Genomic DNA, 24,192 nt, shown 5'->3' with positions numbered 1-24,192 from the left:
GCTGTATAACTTGGGCAAATCCCTTAGTCTCGTAGAGCCATAGTTTCCTCTGTAAAACGAAGCAGTATATACACATGTGGGACTCACTATCAAATAAAAGAGTGCATGTCCATCTGGTGCCTTACTTAGTGCCTAGCATCATCCAAGTGCTCAATAAGTAAATGCTATACTAATCCAAGTGAACTTTTCAATATGCATTAAAAGGAAACATTTCCCCAAATAAATATTTAAATACAGGTATAAAATACACAAAATAATCAGTTGAAACGCATGGCCTAGCACCCAATAATTACTCCATGGTTTACTACTACAGATAAATTAGATTTAGTTAGCACACATGCTATATTAGAAACAGCAACAAAGACTATTCTCATCTCTTTTTGTATCTTTGCAAACTGCACTTTAAAGGATGAAAGAAGTGGAAGGTGGTAGGAGCGATAAAAATAAAACCTCCAACAACTTGAGAATAAAAGCCAACATCCACAACTAACAAGGATATTTAAATCAAAAACATCATGGCAGAGCACATTTTGCAATAATATGAAAGAAACACCTGACTGCAGAGGCACACCTGTTATTCCAAGCTTGCAGCACCTCACAGAGGCTTTGTTTCTTGGCGATGAGTGACTCGAAGACTGACTGCAGTTGCTGGGGGGTCTCCATGGAGGAAGACAGGAGCCGCGCCTGCATCTTCTCAGTCCAGCTCTTGAACTCACTTTCTTCCATCTAGGGGAACAAAAACCACTCCAGCAATCTAAGACGCACCCCAGAAGGAACTGCTAACAAGTTCACAACTAACTGCTTGGTTTCTGTCAGAAAAGTGAATTACCTCCTTTTGTGCAAAGATATCTTCCATTTTTTCCTCTCTTGATTTGCTAAATGTATCAGTTTTCAAAGACGCGAGTCTTTCATCCACAGCAAGATATACCTGTGAAACTCTTAACAAACATTAAACACTTTAGAAAAATTAGAATCAAATCGTCTAATCTCACACAAGTAGAAAAAAGATGGGCAAAACCACTACAATATTGTGAAATAATTGGCCTCCAATTAAAATAAATAAATTTTTTTAAAAAGTAGAAAAACGATATATACAGAACTTTACTAATATCTTATCTAACTAAGAATCACATATAATTTTGCAGAACAAAAAAGACCTGAAAGGATGTACATCAAAATTTAACAGTTGTTATGCTTGGGAGGGTCTGACTTCTTTTTTAATACTTCGGTGTATTGTCTACATTTTCCCATTTTTACATCAGACATATAAAACATACAATTAGGAAAATAGGTTATTTCTGTTTTCAAAGAAAGCTGAATGAACAAACAAGACATTTAAAGTAGTTTAGATTTCAGGCAGTACTAAACAAAAACAGATGATCAGAGAAAATGAAACTTACTTTTGAAAAAAGTCCTTCAGATCCTGAAGAAGGGACACTTTTAATGGGACTTGACGTTTAATGAATATTTTGGGAAGTGGAACACACACTTCAAGGAGCCGAATAGGCGAATAACTGAGAGGAGAAAATACAAGTAATAGTAGAAAAGTGAAAAATATTTTAATATTTTGAGTAGAAGTGTATCATGACAGCCAACTAAGTCTTATGGGCATAAGAGATCGTAAAGTTTCTATAAAATGGCATTTTCAAACAATCAAAAATACTGAAGACCACATTCAATCATTACCAATATCCTTCCCAGTTTTAAAAACATTTTGTTCTGTGTTGTTTTTCCCCTGCATTGTGCTATCATCAATTATCCCCTGAGGCCACCCTCATGTGCTTTAAAAACAAATGACTAGGATAGAAACCTCCATGAAGAGAGAGGAACTCCTTCCTACAATTAGCTTGGACACAGGTATTCACTACCTTCTCAGCTCCCAAGGATTCTTCATGAGTTTCCTTTCCACCTGAAGTTCATGTTGTCTAGTAAATGTTATATCCGACCTAGGCCCTAGGTTCATGGGTAATAGCTCTTGCTTAAAGAAGGAAATAGGTTCAATTAAAAATATTTTCTGAGGACCTATTATGTGTCAGATGCTGTTTCAGGTGCAGAGCAAGGGCCAAAATTCCTGTTCTCATGATTCAGGAACAAGACTTGGGCAATAAATAAAAACAAATACTTAAAACGTACCTTATGCCAGAGAGTAGGTGCTACAGGGCAAAATAAAGAGCGAAAAAGCAGCAAGGACTGCTAGGGGTGAAAGGGAGTCAGGGCAGGTGAAATCTGAACAAAGAGCTGAAAAAAGTAAGGAAAAATAAGCAAATGTCTAGAAGCATGCAGCACAGAGATGGAAGAGCAATGAGAGGCTCCCAGGAAGGAGGTTACCTGGCATAACTGAGGCCCAGCCTGGAGGCCAGCGAGGCTGAAACATGGCAAGCAAGGGGAGAGGAGTAGGGGTGAGAAGCCTGAGTATGAGGAGCTTAGAGGCCCATAAATGGACTCTGGCTTTCACTCGGGGTCAAACAGAAACCGCTGGAGGCTCCAGAGCACAGGAGTGGCCTAAGCTGATTTTCATACAATAGGACCACTCTGACTGCTGTGCTGCAGGGGAGGCTAAAGGGAAGCTGGTTGAGGCTACTGCAATAATCTAGGGAAGGACAACAGAGATTCAGTTCAGGAGGGGAGTGCTGGAGGTGCTGAGATATGTTCAGATTCTGGATATACATGGCTATGCTGGGTCTTTGCTGTTGTGAGTGGGCTTCTCACTGCAGTAGGTTCTTTGTTGCTGAGCATAGGCTCTAGGGGGTAAGCCCAGCGGTTGTGGCCCAAGGGCTTAGCTGCTCCACAGCATGAGATCTTCCGGGACAAGAAATCAAACTCATGTCCCCTGTGTTGGCAGGCAGATTCTTAACCCCTGGACCACCAGGGAAGTCCCTAGATTCTGGATATATTCTGAAGGCTTTCTCAGTCATTTAAAACCATTCTTTAAACTAGTAATTTCAGCTCTATCCAGTTCTATCCAATTATCCTTATGCTAAGTAATGTCTTAGCAAAAATTCTGACAGGCTCTCAGATGCAAAAGTAATGGTTAAGAGTCACACCTACAATAGCAAATCTACCAGTTTATATCATGACTCCATCACTTGCTAGCTCTATTTGTAGCTATAAGGTCTCTAAGTGAGGGTAATAGTAACACATTTCTTAAAGGATTAAATAAATAATAGCACTGAAAGCTCTTCACAGACTATGGCCCTGCATTTGCACGGCTGATGGGTGGGGAACAACACACATCAGAAGTGAGTTCAATCTAGTAACAGTGGAAATGCTTCAGAGCCTTCCAGGGAACATGTGTCTGTGACAAGGTTACAAGACTTCTTACCTGAAAGATGCCACCATCTGGTTATAGGAGAAATACTGGTGATAATCATGGTGGATGGAGTGACCACATGGCTCAGCATTGGCTCTGCGGGTGTACTGGTGCCCGTAAAACCTAAGTTCCAGGTATTTTGCAAATGACATGGACCAAGACTCATTGGAAAGAGCGACAACTGGTGTTACCTGAAATTCAGCATAAATTGTTTGTTATCTAATCACATACTGAGAACCTCTTTTTAAAAAAATGTGTTTTCTTCTTTAGTACAAGCCTAGTATATTCTGACTGCAGAAAACTAGAAAAACAAAAAAATATTTAGAGGTAGGTAGGGTGAGGGATGGCTATGGAAACTGTCTCATCAGTAATCCTACCACCACCATCAATATGCTAATACGTTTGCTTTCTTTCCATACATGAAAACATATATCCTTAGCCAGGATGTTTATAAATAAAAACTCTTTCTTATAGTTTCATAACCTTGATTATTAGTAATATACCATATTTTCCCACATTGAATATTCTTATGCAGCTTGATTTTTAATGGCTGCAGAATATCCTATTATATGGACATGTTTAACCAATCCCTATTGGTGGGCATTTAAAACATTTCAAGCTTTTCATTATTTTGATGAACTTTTCAATGTGGGTATATAAAACACACTTATAAGTATCCATAATGATTTCCTTGCAATAAATTAATAAAAGTGGAAATTGGTGGGTCAAAGAAGGGCATGAACATTTATCTGGTCTTTGATACTTTCTGCCATACTGCATAAACCAGTAGACCTATTTGGAGACACAACTGCCACCAGTATCTGAGAGTACCCATTTCCCTACTTTCTTACTGATCTCAGGAATTATATATCTTTGAAATGTGACTTCTTTAAAAAATGAATAAAAACATACTTCACTTATTTTATCTTTTATTATTACTAATGAATAACATGTATTTGCACACGTCTACTGGCCATTTGTATTAAATCGCTTTCTCATGCCCTTTTCCCATTATTTCTATTATGGCTTATAGAAGTTTAATAGTAAATATATTAATATTGGGTCATATATGTTGTAACTTTTTTTGACACATAAAATTTTTCACTTCTGTGTAACAAAAACTGTTTACCTTTTTCTTTCTAGCATAACTCCAAAGGCTGAAGTTTTGTTTTGCAATCATGTGTATATACCAAACATACAAGATATAAAGATCAAATTTAAGTTACTTAATTCACTAGACAATCTACAAAAGTTCACACCTTCTACAACAAAATATTGCCAGCTGCCTAACAATGACTAAAGGCCTAGAAGAACAAGCATATAAAGACCAATTATTGCAAGATATGATTTTACGGATGTATGTTTCTCCTAAAGACTAACTATCTTTGACTTTGGCCTGCTCAACCACTAATACTGAAATAGGCTGCACTATTATTTGGTCTGTAATTCCTGTATGTGATTCTAAACACACTCCAAAATAAGCCAATTAATATAACAATGAAGTTAAATCTGGCACATACACATTGCAAACAATCTGAATAAAAAGTATGTATTAAAAGCAAAATACTAGCACCAAATATTTCCTCCAGAGATAGAAAAGCACAGAGAGGAAATAAAATATACAGTTTTGTCCCCAAGAATGAATATGAGAAACAGTAGAGATCAATTAAACATGTCCTCATCTGCATCTCTTAAGACAGAAATGCTGACCTAGACTAACTTACACAAGCATTCTAGCGTACCGTAATTATTGTGTTATAAGACTGTTTCCTCCCCGAGAAGACAGGAGCCAACACCTTGTTCTTTCTTCATTCCTAAGGCCTACCACAGTACCTGGTACCTACATGGTGCTAAATGAGTGTTTACTGATGAATAAACAAGAACTGTCAAGATAAAGTCTCCATATATTATACTGGACATGGTACCTACATTTTCTATAATAACTGATAAATCCTAAAATGGAACCTTCAGGAAATGAACATTAAAGAGAACATACAGCAGGTAAAATAAATAAGGGCCCAAAGACAAATATCAAATCCAAAATAACAGAGGCGCCCCTCCCCCACAAAGAGAGAACTATAGAAAGAAATGATACTACACGAAATAGTACAGCAACAGAGTACACTTACCTGCTTGCAGATTCTGCACCAGGAGTAGGTGAGAATTGTATGCTGATATCCAGGTACTGGAGAATCCAGCTCCTTTAGGATTATCTGCACACAGCCTTGGCCATGGACAAAGCGTCGAATGTGGTGCACCATGGGGGTATCACAGAACATGCTAGGGCACTGATAGGAAGGCCTTTGACAAAAAGAAAGTCCTCACATTAACCATGAAACCGAGGAGCCATGTATAGTGAATGCTGGCTAATCAGGACTGCAGACGATAAAGTGCAGCATCCTCTCCAGAGTAAGGAGGATGGTGGATGATCTGATCAGGGTACCACTTGTCCTGCTATGAGTCTGCAGGGCTGAACACCCCGCCTTCAACCACATCACAGTGATACGTTCCACTTGTTAAGCACCTTCCATTTGCCAAGCATTTCTAAAACATCATCTCATTTTACTTATTAAAACTCTTGATGCTCGTGGAGTTTGTTAATATCTATAAAGGGGGCTGGTAAAGATTAAGCCAGATGACACTAGTGCTAAAGAAACTGCCTACCAATGCAGGAGACACAGAGATGCGGATTAGATCCCTCGGTTGGGAAGATCCCTTAGAGAAGGAAACAGCAACCCCCTCCAGTATTCTTGCCTGAAAAATTCCACAGACAGAGGAGTCTGGGGGGTTACAGTCCATGGAGTCCAACGAGTTGGACACAACTGAGCATGCACACACAAAGATTAAGTTACTTGCTCTCTGTCATGTAAGTGGCAAGCGAAGGCACTAAGATTTAAACTGAGGCCCTTAGTTTCTCTTGTCTCTCATCTGAATCACTAAAAACAGACATCCTAGAAAAAAAAAATCTGCAGGACTGCAGGGCAATTAGATGGGCATAGATCTGAAAAATGAACTGGAGAAGACTTCCTGGGTTGAATATAAAACAGATTACTTCTCTGTACAGTAAGCCCTGACATTAGGCATGAACAGGAAGGTCAAACAACAATACTCCAACTCATGTTTATGTTTAGGTTGAAACTTTGTGCATCAAAAAAAGCATAAATACAACATAAGGAGAAAATTGGTTCTTACCGGAAACAGTATCTCTCTAAAAATATTCCTAATGTAAGATCATTTTTTCCATAAAATTCCATTGTTACAATCCTAAAAGAAAAGATCATTTCTTAGAAACATATCATGAGAATTACAACCCAGCAAAGACATTTTCATCAGACCCCAAACTGATATCTGTTAGATGTACTTATAATACAGTATTACTATTACCAACAAAACAGGTAATATTCTTTTGTTGTTACGGAACAGGTTTTACCTTATCTGATATAATAGGTTTGGACTACCATATTACAGCATCGTATCCATTCCCAGTCCATTAGTATCTTATGAAACTATTTAACCAGGATACATAACAATAACAGTAAATGGGTAAGTCTGATTTGAATGAGGAAGAAGTACAAGCTCCCTCTACCAAGCTTTAAACTCCACCAGTACAAAATGGGACTCCTGTCTCTGCTCTCCAGTCTACACCACTACTAAGCAAGAAGAGCAGCAGCTCATATTCTTCCAGGAGAGCCAGTTCCCAAATTCACATCCAACTTTATACCTAAGTAAGAGAGTTCAGCTACACATACCCTTTTGAAACTGACATCTTATTCAAACCTAGACCTAAATTCCCATGGGCTCAACCAGACCCAACCTGCTGGAGCAACAGCGATGTAGGAGACTCCCTGATCTCACTGGTAGAAATTAATCTTTCTGGTGTCCAAAATTAAAATATGGAAGACATTTTGCTGTGGCAAGTACTCCAACAACAAGCAGTTATGTTCTATAGTACTTAAGATCAGAGGTAAACTGTATAATAACTAGGCTTTATGACTATCATTGGAAGCAAATTATAACATTATAAAATGTGTTTCTATCAATCTACTTGGAATTAAGTTTTAGAATAAAACTTAAGGCAAAAAATTGACTTTTATAAAAACAATGCCCAAAGAAAACCTGCCTGATTTGTGCATGTTATCAAAGTGCTTAAAACCAGCTTTTATATATCAACTTTCACTTTTTTATAATTACTAACTCTTCTTGTATCCCTCTTCACTCTTAACATACTTTTATTTACTTCTACTCATGAACAAATCCAAATTTCATAATTTAATTTACAAGTTCAGAAGTTCCATCAATTCACATATGACCAGCAGCTTGCTGTGTACCTACACAGCCTAATGGCTGAATTTTTTTCACAGTTGCTGGAATTCTGTTCTTAAGTACAACATGCAAGGGAGGGAAGGAGTCCTACCAAGGACTGACACAGGCACTGGGTGCATTGCTGGACTGGGCAGAAGAGCTGCTGAAGAGCACACACAGCCTCTGGTGGTTGACAGGGTTCAGACAGTCCACCTGGAAGGGAAGGAACATCCGAGTGAGCACTCCAACTCCAATGCCCGCCTCCAACATCCAACACACTCCACTCGGTTTGTAAAGCCTCTATCAGCACTACAGGGGTTCCAGTGAAGACTGAAAACTACAGGGAACTAAATATAAGGAAGAAGAGCAGTTAATTTTTAAGTTAAAACAATCCAAAAGGTTTAAAAATGCAAGCATGTCTCAACTTGTTTTCTTACTCTTTATTTTTACAAAACTACATTAAATTATTTTGGGAGTAGTTATTTAAATATGAAACAGTCTGAATTAATAGCTGGATATAATCTCAACCTGAGACACCCAGAAATCTAAATTCTAAGGTATTTATTTGTATTTTATACCTGCTTTTGATCATTACAAAGGTAACATCTGTCTCTGTAAAAATTTAAACAGTCAGAGGAAGATGCACAAGTCCTCGAAGTACATAAAGCCTTTCCTCCTCCCAAACTCCCAAACTGATAAAAATTTGACTGTGTGGTTAAAAATCATGTATTTGCGCAGCTGATACACATATACACATGGAAACACCCACAGAAGTATACACAGGTGATTCTGTTTTTTTATAAAAATGGGATGTTACATATATTAAAATACAATCTGCTTTTTAACACAAGAAAATATGTCATGGGTTCTCTCTGGGTCATTCAATGAGATCCAACTCATCCTTTTAACAGCAAACAGTCAGAAATAACCACTTCAGTAAATATCCTTGTATGTACATTACAATAAAATGTAAGCATCCTTACACAAAATGCTTATTTATCTGTGCTTTGTAGATAACGTACAAGGAATGAGTTATAAAAGATAGAACTCATGAACCAAAAATATATATATGTGCTCATGTAAATTTAAAAGGCCCCCAAATCACTTTTAATAAGTTTACATAAATGTATAAAACATATATTCATATAAAGTTTATTGTAAGCATTTTTCCATACTTCATTAACCATGGTTCTTATCACATTCCTTTTTTCCAATTTCATGTATTAAAAACAATATACTATCATTATTTAATCCTTCCTAGACTCGTCTATGGGGTCGCACAGAGTCGGACATGACTGAAGAACTCAGCAGCAGCAGCAGACTTGTGAAAGTGAACATCTATTTGTTTTATTAAACAACTGCATTTTCTCCTCAAAAGATGGATTTGTTCATGAGTTTTATCACCTATAATTTCCTATAATAAGGAAAAAAAAACACACGCATTTCCTATAATAAGCTTCTAACTCTACTCTCCAGCTGGCTACCATTAAAAGGATCAAAGACATCACATTACACCCAAGTTATCATGTCAGAAATTCTAAGCAGCTCCACACTGCCCCCTACCTCACAGTTCTGAGTTTGCTGTGAGCTTAGCCTGAAACCTTCAAATCTAGTTTCATCACATTACACTCCTATTTCATACATTTTAAAGTAACACATAAGACAAGAGACCAAAAAAAAAAAAACCACATACGAAATATTTAATAAATCTGCATGCAAGCTGTCATATTTGACTTTTTTACCTTGCCACAGCAGAGATTTTCCACCCATCGTAAATGTACACAAGCACAAAAGCAGTCTTGCTCACCTTTGTCGACCACACTGCATCACTTGTAATCAACCCTTTTTCTTCATCACCTTCAGTTCTGCTTCCTGATTTGCCACTTGAGGTACCTGATGCCTCCTTTGAGTAAGCAAAAGGGTCTGAATTTTTTTGCTGGATTCTTCCTCCTCTGGCCCGATAATCAGCTAGCATTCTCCCCAAGCTCTGGCTGTCCCCCAGGTGCTCAGCAATTCTGGTGCTCACAAGCTCATGTGAGGGCAGGACTTGAATGGACTTGGCCTGAACACTTCCATTCATGCCCTGAACGCCAGAGAGATCCCTAAGCATCTGTTTCTTCCGCCTGCTCTCCATTTCCTTGAACTCCTTATTGAGGAGAGGAGACCAGTAAACCTGCTCCGCAAAATAATCTCGGGTAGAGCATCTCATGCCCTTGTCAGTTAAAAGGAAGGGCTCCCGGAATGTGATGACTGGCGAGATGCAGAGGATCACATCTTTCAACTCTTGCTTAAAGGTCAAAGAATCAGTCTTCCGTTTATCTTCAGAAGAGGTTACTTCTTCAGTAACATACAGGCCGGTGTCATCCTGCAGAGGGTCTCTAAAGGCTCTCATCTGGCTTGTGGGATCCGGAAGCTCCTCTATTTGCTGCAAAGCCTCTGGCTGCTCACTGCCTATGGCGTCCTCTTGGTCATCCACATGGAGTGGCAGCAATGACTCTGGTACTGATGGAAAGAGAGCGCAGGGGGCACCCATCGGGCAAACTGCTGGGGCATGCTCTTGAGGCTTCAAAGAGGCAACATCCTGCGGCACACTCTTATTTTCCTGGTCACCCTTCTCAAATAGAATCCTTGATTCTAGCAAACTGCCATCATCAGAAGGCAGAAAGTCTGGAGGGAAGTCAGGCTCCCGGGGGAGGGGACTTCCGCTGAATGGCTCCTGTGCAGCCCCTTCATCCTCCTGTCCCTCAATCAGAGAATGGAAGGAAGGGTTTTGCGTTAATGTTGGAGGCATAGCAAATTCATCCATAAGGAAGGAGATTTCTAGTTGAGAATGATAAGCTACACAGATCATAAATATTAAGATCTCCTTAACTCGAGCCAGCTCATAATCAGAGCCTCCTCTAAGCTTGATTGTACAGCCCAGGTGCTGTGGACAGCCTTCAAAAAACATCAGTGTTTTGGTTTGTTCTACAAATAAACAAACACAAGGTTAAGAAGGTTTAGGTGGCAATCCAGAAGTCCAGACAGAATTAGTTCATTATCTTAACATCTACCAGATAAAAACTCTTAAGACCATAGTTGTATGCTAACAGCCATTTCCTACTATTAATATGTCAACATCATCATTCTGCTGAGTTTATCCATTTCCTCAGGTGAACCTACACTAAAGACCACTCACCATTAGGCAACTGAAACATCTGCATGTAAAACTTGTGACAGGTGCCCAGGTGGGGTTTGGTGAGCAGCTGGTCCATTGACATCACCAAATCGCCTTGGGTCATCCGGCTAACTCGTTCTAAAACTTGCTAGAACACAGAACAACATCATAGTACAAAATTAAAGAAGAATAAAATTTTAGTACATTTTATATGGAAAAACAATAGAAACACTTGAAAATGCCCTCACCAAAAAAAAAAAAAAAAAAGAAAATAGAAAATGCCCTATTTTCTTTCAAGATGAATTTCCTTGATTTTAGTAATTATATGACTTTTACTGATTCTAGATAAGTCTACACTTAGCAATCAATATGTGCTTACTAAAATAAACCATACTCACATTAATAATATCAAAAGACATTTAAGTATTATTCACTGGCACAAGATACTGATTCAGCGGTGGTGGGTGGGGAATTTCCACAACTGACCTCCATACTAAAGAAGGTAATTTTTCAAGGGAGAGAAAATTTTCTGCTTTGTATGACTCCCCAAACAAAATGACGCCTCTACAAAGACTACTTAGTAACTAATGTCAACTACACCTATGGTTCGGTAGACACTTATAATGAGTGTTACATAACTCATTATGTATGAGTGCTACATTAATTATACTTCTTCAAGCCTGAGATCCTCCAGTCTTAAATAAGGAAAGCGCTGCCGTTCCTGTACTTTCAATATATACAGTACAGCTAAGAAATAAACAATCAAAGAACACTGTATATCCACCATACATGCATATAAATTTACAAGCTGTCATTTTTAGAAATAATAGAAAAATAAGAACACTCACTGATTTTACATTAATGACCAAAGTAATGCCATGTTCCAGCAACATATCCTGTGCAATTCGAGATACCGTTTTCTCAACCAGAACCAGTGTGGGTCGAACATCAACTATTCGCTGAACATAATTCTTTAGGAATTCCCTTTCCTAAGCAAGATAAATAAAAAACATTGTATGCGGTACAAATCAAGATCTAGACATGTAAAAATACTAGGGCAGTGTGACTAGTAACATCAAACTAAGTTTTCTTCATCCACAAACCACTACTAATAGAAGTTTCCTACTAAGTAAACATTGTACTGATGTGTTAACTCATTTTTCAGGTCCTCAATCTCAGGTAAAAATATGCTAAATATCACTTACCACTGTGTAGGCAAATTAATTTAAACACAACCAAGAATACTATTTATCATTCTAAACTGCTGACTATGCTAGAAAGAGTTTCAGAAGAAACTTTATTCTCCAACTCACTAATTTTTCTTTGAAGGACTCTGAGTTCTTAATAACTTGTAATAAAAGCCAAGAATCCAATTAGCTAGCTCTCAAAGCTTAAAAAATCAAAAAATTCTCACAGCTTCCCAAATGAAAGCAACTAAGTATTTTTAATATAATTATGGATTTCCCCTTTTACATTCTGAAACTAACCAGAATAACTCTTCTTTCAGGTATTTGAATAAATAACTAACAGACACTGTTTCAGCTACTTCCTAATTTCTATCTCCCAACAGATAATATTCTACTTAGAACAGTGGTAGTGACAAATTAAAACAATGTTTAATACAATTTCATGACAAAGGCTTACTCTCAAAGCAAATGAATGTTGTAAATAACAACTCGAGTTTAAAAAATGTAATTAGTTAATTGCTTTATAAAATCTCTAGACTCAGGAGACAGTGGAAGGTGGGGACACACCTGTCACTTCTGCTCCAAATGCCCAGTGCTTTCTGAGTCAATTTTGTATTCATGGTCAGAGCCACCAGCAATGGATGAGCCTATTCCCTGCAATGAACTTGCCCTGTTATGTTTCTTTTCACCTTTCTCTGTCTTACTAATAGAAACTGGACATTCTCAAATTATCCCATTATTGACAAAAAGAAAATTTTTTCCCATTTTAAACTTTTGTCCTTAATTTTTAATTTTTAATTTTTTCTTAATTTTTATTTTTACTTTATTTTTTTCTTTTTTTCTTAATTACTTATTTTTGGTTGCTGCATGAGGGCTCTCTGTAGTTGCGGGGGCTACTCTCCAGTTGCAGCACACGGGCTTCTCATTGCGGTGGTTTGTCCTGTTGCACAGCAACGGGCTCCAGGCGCGTGGGCTTCGGCAGCTGTGTCTCATGGGCTCCGGAGTGCAGGCTCAGTAGCTGTGGCCCACAAGCTGCTCTGCAGCATCCGTGATCTTCCAGACCCACATTGGCAGGCGGATTCTCAACCACTGGACCCCCAGGGAAGTCCCAACAAAAGGAAATATTTTTCCCTGAAATGTGTTAATCTACTCTGCTTATTAAATTGCAATGTAATGACATTTTAGACTATTTTATTTGTGCAGCTTCAATAAAGAAGAACTAAAATAAATTCATTTTTGTTTAAGCTTCTGGCCACCAGTATAGGGATAGCAAATACATTTCCTCACAGTTCCAGCTCCAGTCAACTATTATGATTGTACATGAAGCGCCTTGCTACAACTGGGGCTTGGACCAGGCTCAGCAGGGAACGAGTATCAGGAGGCAGGCCCGGGAGACAGAATGGAGCAGGGGTAGACCAACAGACCTCTGGGGCAGACCTTGTGAAGACAGTATGATGCCCAGCCTAATTTTATCCTTGCCCTTTTTTTCTCATTCTCCTTTTTTACGAGCTACCCTGCAGCTTCCTCTTTGACTGGTCATGCCATGATGAGTTCCCCCACTCCAAGCAAAGGGCGGGGGAGTGTCAAATCAACTGATATTTTCTGTCAATTCAAACTAAAAGCCTGAATAGGTCAGGACTTAAAGATACAATAAACTATGTTCTGAAGCACTGATGAACAAGATGCTTTGTTGATGTTATTCAGTTGCTCAATCCTGTCCAACTTTTTGAGACCCCGTGAACTGCAGCACGCCAGGCTTCCCTGTCCTTCACTATCTCCCAAAGTTTGCTCAAACTCACATCCACTGAGTCAGTGATGCCATCCAACCATCTCATCCTCTGTCATCCCCTTCTCCTCCCACCTTCAATCTCCCAGCATCAGGGTATTTTCAAATGAGTCAGTTCTTCACATCAGATGACCAAAGTATTGGAGTTTCAGCTTCAAACATCAGTCCTTCCAATGAATGTTCAGGCTTGATTTCCTTGAGGATTGACTGGTTTGATTTCCTTGCTGTCCAAGGGACTCTCAAGAGTCTTCTCCAACACCACAGTTCAAAAGCATCAGTTCTTCAGTGCTCAGCCTTCTTTATGGTCCAACTTTCACATTACTACATGACTACTGGAAAAACCACAGCTTCGAGTATATGGACCTTTGTCAGCATAGTGATGTCTCTGCTTTTTAATATGCTGTCTAGATCTGTCATAGCTTCATTTTCAAGAAGCAAGTGTCTTAATTTCATGGCTGTAGTCACTGTCTGCAGTAATTCTAGGGCAAAAATAAAGTCACTGTTTGTCACTGTTTCCATTGTTTCCCCATCTATTTGCCATAAAGTGACGGGACTAGATGCCATGATCTTAGCTATTTGAATGTTGAGTTTTAAGCCAGCTTTTTCACTCTCCTCTTTCACTTTCATCAAGAGGCTCTTTAGTTCCTCTTTGCTTTCTCCCCTAAGAGTGGTGCCATCGGCATATCTGAAGCTATTGATATTTCTCCCCACAATCTTGATTCCAGCTTGTGCTTCATCCAGCCTGGCATTAAACATCTTCTCCTATCTTAAAGCTTCTTTTCAGATTATGAATTTACTCAGACATCCAACTGTGCAGTAGTTTGAACGTTCTTTGGCATTGCCCTTCTTTGGGATTGGAATGAAACTGACCTTCTCCAGTCCTGTGGCCACTGCTGAGTTATCCAAATTTGTCAGCATATTGAGTGCAGCACTTTAACAGCATCATCTTAATATAATTATACAAGTTACAATTAACAAGTTATATTAATTAAATCATGTTTGTTAATATACATTTGCCCAGAGCATATGTGTCCAACATGAAGACTTCAGTCTATTAACCTGGTCATAAAAGGGGAGTTACAGTGGATAAATCTAAGGACAACTTTTTGGTAACTAAATACAATTTTACAACAATTTTACATCTCTGCAATCAGGATGTATCTTGCAAACCATGTGGTTGTGATTTAAGTCTGTAAGTCTTCCACTGATACCAGTGAGATCACGAAAATTCCCAGCATCAAAGTAGCTCAGTTTTCCACAAACCATAACTGTGTTTCTTCTGATTCCTTATTTCAGTTCTCACTGAAAAGTCACAGTAAATCAGAGCTAGAAGGAATGGCATAAATATGGTTGAAACCCCTCATTTTTACTGATACCTAGCTGAATTCCAAAAAGGAAACAGTCCCAGTTAACAGAGTTCACTAAGCAGCAGAGCATGGTGACTTTCACCACAATTAAGTTTTTTCTGTGTCTGTGAATTGAGAACAAAAGTTTCCCTGGTGGCTCAATGGTAAAGAATCCACCTGCCAATGCAAGAGACATGAGTTCAATCCCGAGTCTGGGAAGATCCCACATGCCTTGGAGCAACTAAGCCTGTGCGCCACAACTACTGAGGCTGTGCTATAGAGCCCAAGAGCTGCAATTACTAAAGCTACGCAACCTAGAGTCCGTGCTCCACAACAAGAGAAGCTGCCACAATGAGAAGCCTGTGCACCATACCCAGAGAGTCGCCCCCACTCACAACTACAGAAAAGTCCATGCAGCAACCAAGACCCAGCCAGATGAATTAATTTTTTTAAAAAAAGTTACTACTCCTATCATATGCAAAAGTGAGCTCATGAATTTCCAAGTAATGCTTTTCCTAAATGTTTCTGGAACCAAATATTAAGTGTTTCTGCTATAATAGGAAAAACACATTTCTGAAAACCTCCCATTCTGAGCAACTACAAATTAATTAATAGCATTTATGGGAGAAAAGAAGTTGGGGCAGACAACCTATACAACTTCATATCAAAAGCACTAGTAAGAATAATAAGTGGTACCTTGACAGAGGACTTGGACAGCCCAGCCAAGCAGCTTAGCCTAGCTGGAGGTGGCCTCAAGGGAAATTTTAAATGTACAAAATCAACTGCAACAGTACAAGTGGAAATGAAGCTCCAAGCAATGAGTGCCCAAAAGCCATCCAGGACCAGGGGCTGGGTCTCCCTGGGGAGAGAGCTCTTTCAGCAGGAGCTCATTTCTAATCTCTTAAAATGGAGCTAAAGGGCTGGGTGGGAACTGAGCTGAGGCTGTTCTTCCTTCCAGCTGAGGACTATAATCCTACTAAAGCTATTCTGGGCCTCCTCACTTAAGAAAAACCACACAGAAATGGACACAACTTCCATCTGACATCACTCCCTTTTACTGACACTTGGTGTTCTAGAAACATGTTTTAGTAGAATGGTCTATATTGAAAAACAGGTGTTACTGCTGGAAACCTGATTAAAAATCGTTAGACAAATCCTTAAAGTAAGTTCATGACCCCAGTGGAAAGAAAAAACAGGATTTGGATTTTTACCTTTTTTTCAACTATTCCCCAAAAGTCACATGTTGCCATTAACATTTTGCAACTAAAAACAGTGACAAAGGCTTTGGTAAGCTTCTAAAGTACGATACATAAGAATGTCTTCTATAATACATTTTTTAATGAAACAAGAGCAATGAAGTTTGCCTATCAAATTTAACCAGCTGGAAGAAAGTATAAGAGTTGGCAAGTACCTTAGTATACAAACATTCCTCCAGATTATGGTTTCAGTAAGGAGTTCTTACCTGAAGCACAATAGGATCAATGCAAGTAAATTTGGTTTCTTCTCTGTAGAGATATTCAATGGAACACTTCAACAGAAGAATTTTGGGGTTTTTAATAGAAGAATTCATCTAAAATATAAATGAACAGTTTGCTAAAACTTTGAAAGTTTTCAATTTACAGACCTCCTTTAATCACAACTCTAAGTTCATACTGGTCATAATTCCTCTTAAATAGATTCCCTCATTATATTCAGATTAAAATACTCTCATTTATTTTGTGCTATTCTTTTTTTTCAAAGCAAATAATTAAAGCCATGCAAAGTTCTTTAAAAACTGGCTTCTTTTTCACTAATGCTATTTTACCCAATTTTCTATACTCTTAACTATCTTTTTTTAAATCCTTAATGTTTTTAAGAAAAGTTATCACACCCTCGGTAGGAGGGAGAGGGACTTAAAAAATAGGCTACTTGATAAACTCCCAGAGATCAGCAATTCTAAAAGCAGAATTTAACTTTTCTAAGACTCAAGAAAAGTAGAGGAGGGAGAAAGGAATTAAAACATCTGCTGAACATATTTTTGATGGAATAAATTTCCAGCAGTTGTAAATTTGCAAGCTAAACTGAGAAACAAGAAGTTAACAACAGAAAATCTTTAAGCACATCCAGAAATAGAGACTCAAACAATATACCCTAACCACACAACTGAAGCCAGAGGCAGAGGAGTCTGCATCCTGCAACAGAAGTTTCCATCTGACCAAACTTATTAGCAGGGCTTTTTTAGTAACTACAAATTAAAGACTATCTCTAAACATGGTCATTGGGGCCAGACATTCATTCACCCATATGTGACCACCACACGCACATAACTTTTTAATTCTGGAGATGAGCACAACATACCTACCTCTGAATTCAACAAACATCATTTAATCAGATTTAAAGTACTACTTTGATGGGTACAGTGCTGTTTTAATAAGACTCTATGTAGAAATATGGACTTTGGATCATTGCTATGAAATAATATCAAATTCAAACATAATTTTATTTATCTATGGTCACTAATACTTTTTAGGAAGTTTAATACCTTATAAAAATATATTATTATTCTCAGCTTAGAAAAGAGTGAAAACAGACTGTAGTTTATGCATTCAGTTGCTCAAGCTTGAAATTTGCCTGAGCTCTCACTGTAACCAAACCAACAGTACCAGAGATGAGGCCAGGTGTCTCTATTTTTAACACATTCTCTTAGTGATTCTGAAGCACAGCAGGGTCTGAGAACACTGTTACAGATCATCAGTTTCTCTAAAAGTGAGAACCAGTAAACAAATAAACAACACTGGAAACACCCAGAGTGATTCCATTAAAAAGTCCCACCCAAATGCAAATTGGTGCAGCCACTATGGAAAGCAGTAGGGAGTTTCCTTAAAAAAATAAAAACAGAGCTACCATATCATCCTGCAATTGCACTCCTGGGCAGACATCCAGAGAGAAACTCCAGTTTGAAAAATACACACACCCCAATGCTCACAGAAGCACTATTTACAACAGCCAAGCCACAGAAGCCATCTAAATGTCCATCCACAGATGAATGGATAAAGATGTAAATACACACACACACACACACACATACACACACACACACACACACACAGGAATACTACTCCACCATAAAAAAGAATGGAATCATGACATTTACAGCAATAAGGATGGACCTAGAGATTATCATACTAACCAAGTCAAAGACAAGTATCATATGATATCACTTCTATGTGGGATCTAAAATATGATAAAAATGAGCTTCTTTAAAACAGAAACAGATTCACAGGCATAGAAAACAAACTTATGGTTATCAAAGGGGAAAGTGTAGCGTGGGGGGCAGGGATAAATTAGGAGTTTGGAAATGGCAGCCACTGTGTATAAAACAGATAAACAAGATCCTACAGTATTGCACAGGGAACTATATTCTATATCTTGTAATAAACTTAATGGAAAATATGAAAAAGAATATATATATGCATATACCTATAACTGAATCATTTTGCTGTATACCAGAAACACAACACAATTAACTATACTTCATTAAAATAAAATTCCATTTCATTAAAAAAGTAGTCCCACCCCCCATTCTCACTCCCCTAAAACTACTAAATGAGAATTTCTAAGGTTTGGGCTTAGGAATCTACATTTTTAATAAGGTCCTGACACATATTACATTTGCTAACCAGTAGCCTTCAGAATAAAATGAGAGACAAAGTCCTCATCTGCTTCCTCCAGCCTCATTTCCTGCCAGTTCCTGGCACCATCTGGCACCTTAGGATCTCAGACTTTCCTTAGTACAAGGGGTTATTTACCCTTCTCTCTGTTCTGGTACTAGAAAGAGGCCTCACAGCTGAAGGTACAGAGAAAGATACAGAATTCCAGTCATAATTCTGTGTTCAGCCCTATGAGGAAGAACAAAGTTTTAAAATGGTAGGCCTCTGGAAGAATTCTGGTCTGTTAGAAAATCTTTTATCCCTGAGATGTGGCAGGGTCAAGAGAGAAATGACACCAGCATCCTCTCAGCCTGTTGACTGGGAAGCCTTCTTCTGTCTGATGAGTTTTCACTGTCCAAGTCCCTGTCATCATCAGCTCTGGGAGACTCTCCCTGAACCCCCAAATTTTACTGCTAGTCACTCCTCCCTGTCCAGTCTCCTTTCCCTCCATGGTGAGGGCACCCTCAGCTTGTCGGCTTGGCACACAGTCATAGTTTGCTGAACTTCAATGTTGAACTGAATCACATTACCTTTTTATGTGCAATATTCTTGGTGCAAACAAATCCATTGACAACCACAGAATCAAACTTCTTTCCACCTGGGATCTAATGAAACAATTAAGAAAACAATACAATTCGATATACATCTTTAGAATGCAGTCAAATGAATTCTATAAGTATTTATTTCCACTTTTTGTTTTCACTATTATGTAACCAAATAAGAACAGAAAGTTCTAGGATGTATTTCTTCCTTTCAACCAATAATTAATGGCACCTTCCTACAATCATCAACTCTCTAACATACTATCTGATACTCTAGAATACCCATTTGACCAAACAAATTAATGCCAGATGTCAATTAAAACCACTATTAAGTTAAACATCATAGGCAAAAAATATAGGCAAAACTCCACTACTCTCTAAATAAAACAATTACCCCCTGCTTTTCCTCAGAACACTAACAGCATGTGTGAAGAGAGGCCTTCTTATAGATGACACATCAAGAGGAGGAAGTAGGAAAGTTTGGGTTCCCAACTCACTGCAAGCCCAACTTACCCCCGCCCCCACTCATCTCTCACTTCCTAAGAGTGGCTTTTATGACCTTTAAGTGCACTGCTACCAAATAGGACAGAAAAACTTCCCTCTCCTCACCAAGCATCCCTCCTGGCAATGACCCTTTCAGATTACCATTAAGAGACAAGTTACAATTGGGCCCATCTCATGAACACCAAACATGAGGAAAACATTGGCAGAGCTCACTTTTTTGATGTGGACAAACTGGCGGATATCCATGTCATCATCCCGGTTCTTGACGTCAGGTCGGACTGTCTGAACAACCTGGCAGACCAGGGATACGATGATGTCCCTCCAAGACGTTGACAATGACTCACTGTGGAGCAATTGTTGGAGCAGCGCCATCATGTGGTTATGATTAGCTGAACTACAAAAATGTTACAGGAAAGACGTTTGCACAGTTAATACTGCCACGGAAAACAGCTCTGAAGATGCAACACAGTCTACAAAGAAACCAGCACACGACTTAATGGCTTACAGGTAAGATCTTCCTGGTCATTTTATTCTTTCAGCATATCTGCACCTTAATGCTTTTGCATATAAAGAAAATCTGTGAATATTTTCAATTAAGATAACCCATTTAAGGGAGGTTCAAGAGGGAAGAGATATGGGCATACTTGTAGCTGATTCATGATGTACAGCAGAAACTAACACAACACTGTAAAGCAATTATCCTCCAATTAAAAAATTGAAAAATAAATAAAACAAAAAGTCTACGGGTTTGATAAAAAAAAAAACCCTATTTAATTCAATTAAATTTTAACACATAAATAACAATGGGGATAGACAAGCACAACTAGGACGCTCTGCTTTATTAGAAGTTTTACCAGAACAGGCTTTATTTCCTCAGTAATGTTAGCATTTTTGACTTTATAAGGAAGAGCTATACAAATGCTTATCAAGTCACTTAAGATTAGAAAAATGGAGAATTAAAATGAATAAGCTCACTGCCTTACAGCAACCTCTCCATAGCTTGTTTCTCTCCATTCTCCTCCCTCAGCAGCTCCAGGTTGTTATGATGCCAGCCCAAAGGTGTGAAAGGCAGTTCTTTGGATTTTTCCTCAACTCGACGGTTAAATAAGGATTCTAAGTGTAAAATAAGAAATTATATTCATTGTCAAGTTTTGTACCATCTACTCAGAGATTTAGAAATCACCAACTTATCTTTAAAAAATTTTTAAGTTAGCCAATTCAAATTATTGATGTAAAAAAAGCAAGGACATGTTTAAATTCATAGATTAAAAAAATTAAGTCTGAGTTAGAAAGTCAACATTCTCAACAGCCAAAATCAGAGACAGAAGTGTAAAGAGTAAATTTACATAAGCAACCAGGGCTCTCAAGAAAGTAACTATAAATACGGCTTTTGAAAAGCAAATGAAATGAGATTTGTTTACAGTCTTTTTATTTATTTGGGGATATTAAGAAAGAGAGGTGGTTAATTTTCCCTATAAAATCACAAACTGAACACTGCATTCAACAGAAATCAGAATGCAAGGAGAACTTGTGATAGTGTGGGTGCTGAGAAAAGCTCAGCTTTGATTCGTCTGAACCAGGATATGACAGTCTAGAAAGTCTACTCAAACAATCCTTTCAGTGTTTCTTTTTCAATACTAGAACAAAAAAGGCTTTCTTCTTAATTGGCAATACTTTTACAAGTCAGACCAAAAAATTAACTGAAGAAATCAAAACATGGTAAATAGTAATTTATATAAAATTTTGTAAATGATCAAAACAAAAAAAAATAGGTAATACTAAATGCTTTGCAAAAAAGATGCTCACTAAATAACTTTTGAAATTGTGATTGAATAAATGGAAAGAAAAGAGGTAAAAATTCTCTAGTCTTTCCCCTCTTAAAGCAAACTGAACAAATGACAAAAAACCTTCAACTAAACAGTCCAGCAGCCTCTAGAGTAAAGCCAGTGTCCATGACAGGTGAGGTACAAGAACAGCACATTTCAATTATGTAAACCCTTGGTCTATAAACATGTGGTTGAACCAGATGCTTGAAGGTGAATTTAGAAATAAGTTGTGACACTATCTGTCAGCAGCTGCCCTTGTACCAGCTCACCCTACCTTCTCTCTTTTATATGAAACCCTCCCATTATCTGAGGCCTAAACTGTAGTATGTTATGGACCAAATAAGTGTGTCTTCACTCCACAACAAGCTAAGTAGGGGTGGGGTTAGGAAAGGTTTGTATTCTTCTGTACTTCCTTTCGTCCCCAAGGAAATCATAAGCAGAATTAGTTCTTTATTTCCTTCAGTCCACTTATTGTCCAAATCCAGAGAGCAAGCAGCATCCTCAATTAGGTAAGATCTGCCTGTGGCTTTTTGATGAGCTTGACAATCACTTGATGATATGTCTATCAATACTTAATACTATATTCATGATACAGAAAAGCATTTCCGTGATATAGAAAAGCCTTTAAATGAATAAAATTCAAAATCTAGGTAAAGACTTTTAAACAATTATTTTTCAGATCAGAGACCTCTCAAACTAAGTCCAAGTTTATATTTTTGGTTTTCAGCAGTCTCAAGGCTACTGCACATATTGAAAAAGTGTGTTCCTATGGTACTAAAATAATATAATGCATTGTCAGTACTCACTCAGTGCCAATCAGTATCCTGGGCCCACAGTGTATCTCCATGAACAAGAGACACGATCCCATGTATAGCTTTTGATAAAATTACCTTTGATGAAGGCGTCACTTATTGATAGCTGTTGTCCTCCATTGTCAGAAATCAAATACTCTGCATGCCAGGGAGAGAACAGAGAGAGGAGGAAGGAAAAGGAGAGGCCTATGACTATAACAGGCTAGCATAATTATACAGAAAACACACCCACACACAAAGTATTACTCACACTAAACCCATCACAGCCAAGTCACGTAAACTTTAGGCTAAAATATCAGTTTATAACTTGTTTTGCATACTTCATACTAAACTTGATAGACTTAATAACTCAACAGAGCCATGAGACAGCAATGACAGATAATCTTTTTAACAGATCATTTTTCCCTTATCAAACCTGAACTGCTTTATGAAAACTGAGGTCTGTCACAGATTTGCATGACAAGCCTAAAAAGTTACACTCTTTATCTCATCCATAGCCATATAACAAATAATAAGTTCAGATAGAGAATACGTTGCATAAAAAAATAAGGTGGGGTTTTTTGAATTTCAAAATATAAGCTATAAAACAAATTAATACAAAAATGATAATGGAAGGGAATTAAGATATAACTCACAATGATTATATTAGTTTTTAATTTGAGTTTTAATGTTTCAAAAATTCTAACCAAACACTTCTAAATTGTTGCCGAAAGATAACTTGTGAACACACTCTGAATGTGTTCTTTCAAAACTTTTAGAATATTAAATATTACAAGTGAAACTTATTCTTTACTTTCTCATGACCTTTCCTCTAGGTCTGTGACCAAGCACAGCTCAAATGAGGTTCTTTCTACCGTGCAAATTTAACCACAATGCATTTTAAGTCCTTTAAGGTAAAGGTGATCCACAAAATTCTTTTCAAGTAGATCTCATTTATAAACAAAAGGGCTTCAAAGTCAATGTGTTTATAAGCCAAAACACTCATCCTTCAAAACAAAAGAGCAGAGAAAAAAAAATTTAGCAAGTTCAAGTGTGCCATGCCAAATACAATATAATCAAGTATGTGGACCAGTAAAAACAGATATTATACTTTATTTGTACACCTCCCTCACAGAAATTAATAATGCCAATGCCTGTTTATCCAACTAATATACAGAGGCTTTAGAAGCTTTATTCTTCAGTCTAAAGGATATATATGTACATATATATATATAATTTCAGAGGCAATAGATTTTCCCCATTTAATTATGAAAAAACTTTAAACATACAGAAATTCCTACATATCCTCCATCGAGACTGAACAATTGTTAATGACTTGCCGTATCTGATTTCTCCGTGTGTTTTTTTCCCAGACTATTTGAAGTTACACGTATCATGACATTTTACCACTAATACTTCAGCATGCATCTCTTAAAAACTAAGAGCATTCTCCTCTAGAGCCATAATATTTACACACTTAAGAAAACTGATAATTTCTTAATATCATCATATTAGTCCATATTCAAGTTTATCTGTTTCCAAAATGCTTTAATAAATTTTTTTTCCCCTCAAACCTGGATCCATTAGGTTCATACATTACATTCTCTTCATTTTCTCTTCATCTAAAGCAGACCTTCTACCTTTTTCTTTCTCCTGATATTGAATTTTGAAAGAACTTAGGCCAAATGTCACATTCTGGATTTGATGGACTGTCTCCTCACGGTGCTGTTTAACTTGCTCTTATACCCCACA

The 24,192-nt window shown here is 37.7% G+C and overlaps 1 protein-coding gene across 50 annotated transcripts in view; it reads right to left on the bottom strand.

The window, feature by feature from the left end:
• PIKFYVE (phosphoinositide kinase, FYVE-type zinc finger containing) overlaps positions 1-24,192 on the bottom strand; it is an 80,567-nt gene that overhangs the window by 22,946 nt on the left and 33,429 nt on the right. For all 50 annotated transcript variants that reach the window (XM_042244112.1, XM_042244119.1, XM_042244117.1 and 47 more), the window contains 15 exons: positions 22,540-22,599; positions 20,807-20,936; positions 20,037-20,217; positions 19,308-19,382; positions 16,551-16,658; positions 11,618-11,758; positions 10,791-10,917; positions 9,420-10,579; positions 7,725-7,825; positions 6,503-6,574; positions 5,440-5,611; positions 3,323-3,501; positions 1,401-1,514; positions 830-938; positions 572-726 (listed from right to left, as the gene is read on the bottom strand). In XM_042244112.1, the coding sequence (XP_042100046.1) occupies positions 572-726; positions 830-938; positions 1,401-1,514; positions 3,323-3,501; positions 5,440-5,611; positions 6,503-6,574; positions 7,725-7,825; positions 9,420-10,579; positions 10,791-10,917; positions 11,618-11,758; positions 16,551-16,658; positions 19,308-19,382; positions 20,037-20,217; positions 20,807-20,936; positions 22,540-22,599 (2,884 nt within the window). The remainder of the gene's footprint in view (positions 1-571; positions 727-829; positions 939-1,400; positions 1,515-3,322; positions 3,502-5,439; positions 5,612-6,502; positions 6,575-7,724; positions 7,826-9,419; positions 10,580-10,790; positions 10,918-11,617; positions 11,759-16,550; positions 16,659-19,307; positions 19,383-20,036; positions 20,218-20,806; positions 20,937-22,539; positions 22,600-24,192) is intronic.

This window comes from Ovis aries, chromosome 2, assembly GCF_016772045.2.
Source record: "Ovis aries strain OAR_USU_Benz2616 breed Rambouillet chromosome 2, ARS-UI_Ramb_v3.0, whole genome shotgun sequence".
Lineage (NCBI taxonomy): Eukaryota > Metazoa > Chordata > Mammalia > Artiodactyla > Bovidae > Ovis > Ovis aries.
This window is presented reverse-complemented; position numbering and strand designations above follow the sequence as displayed.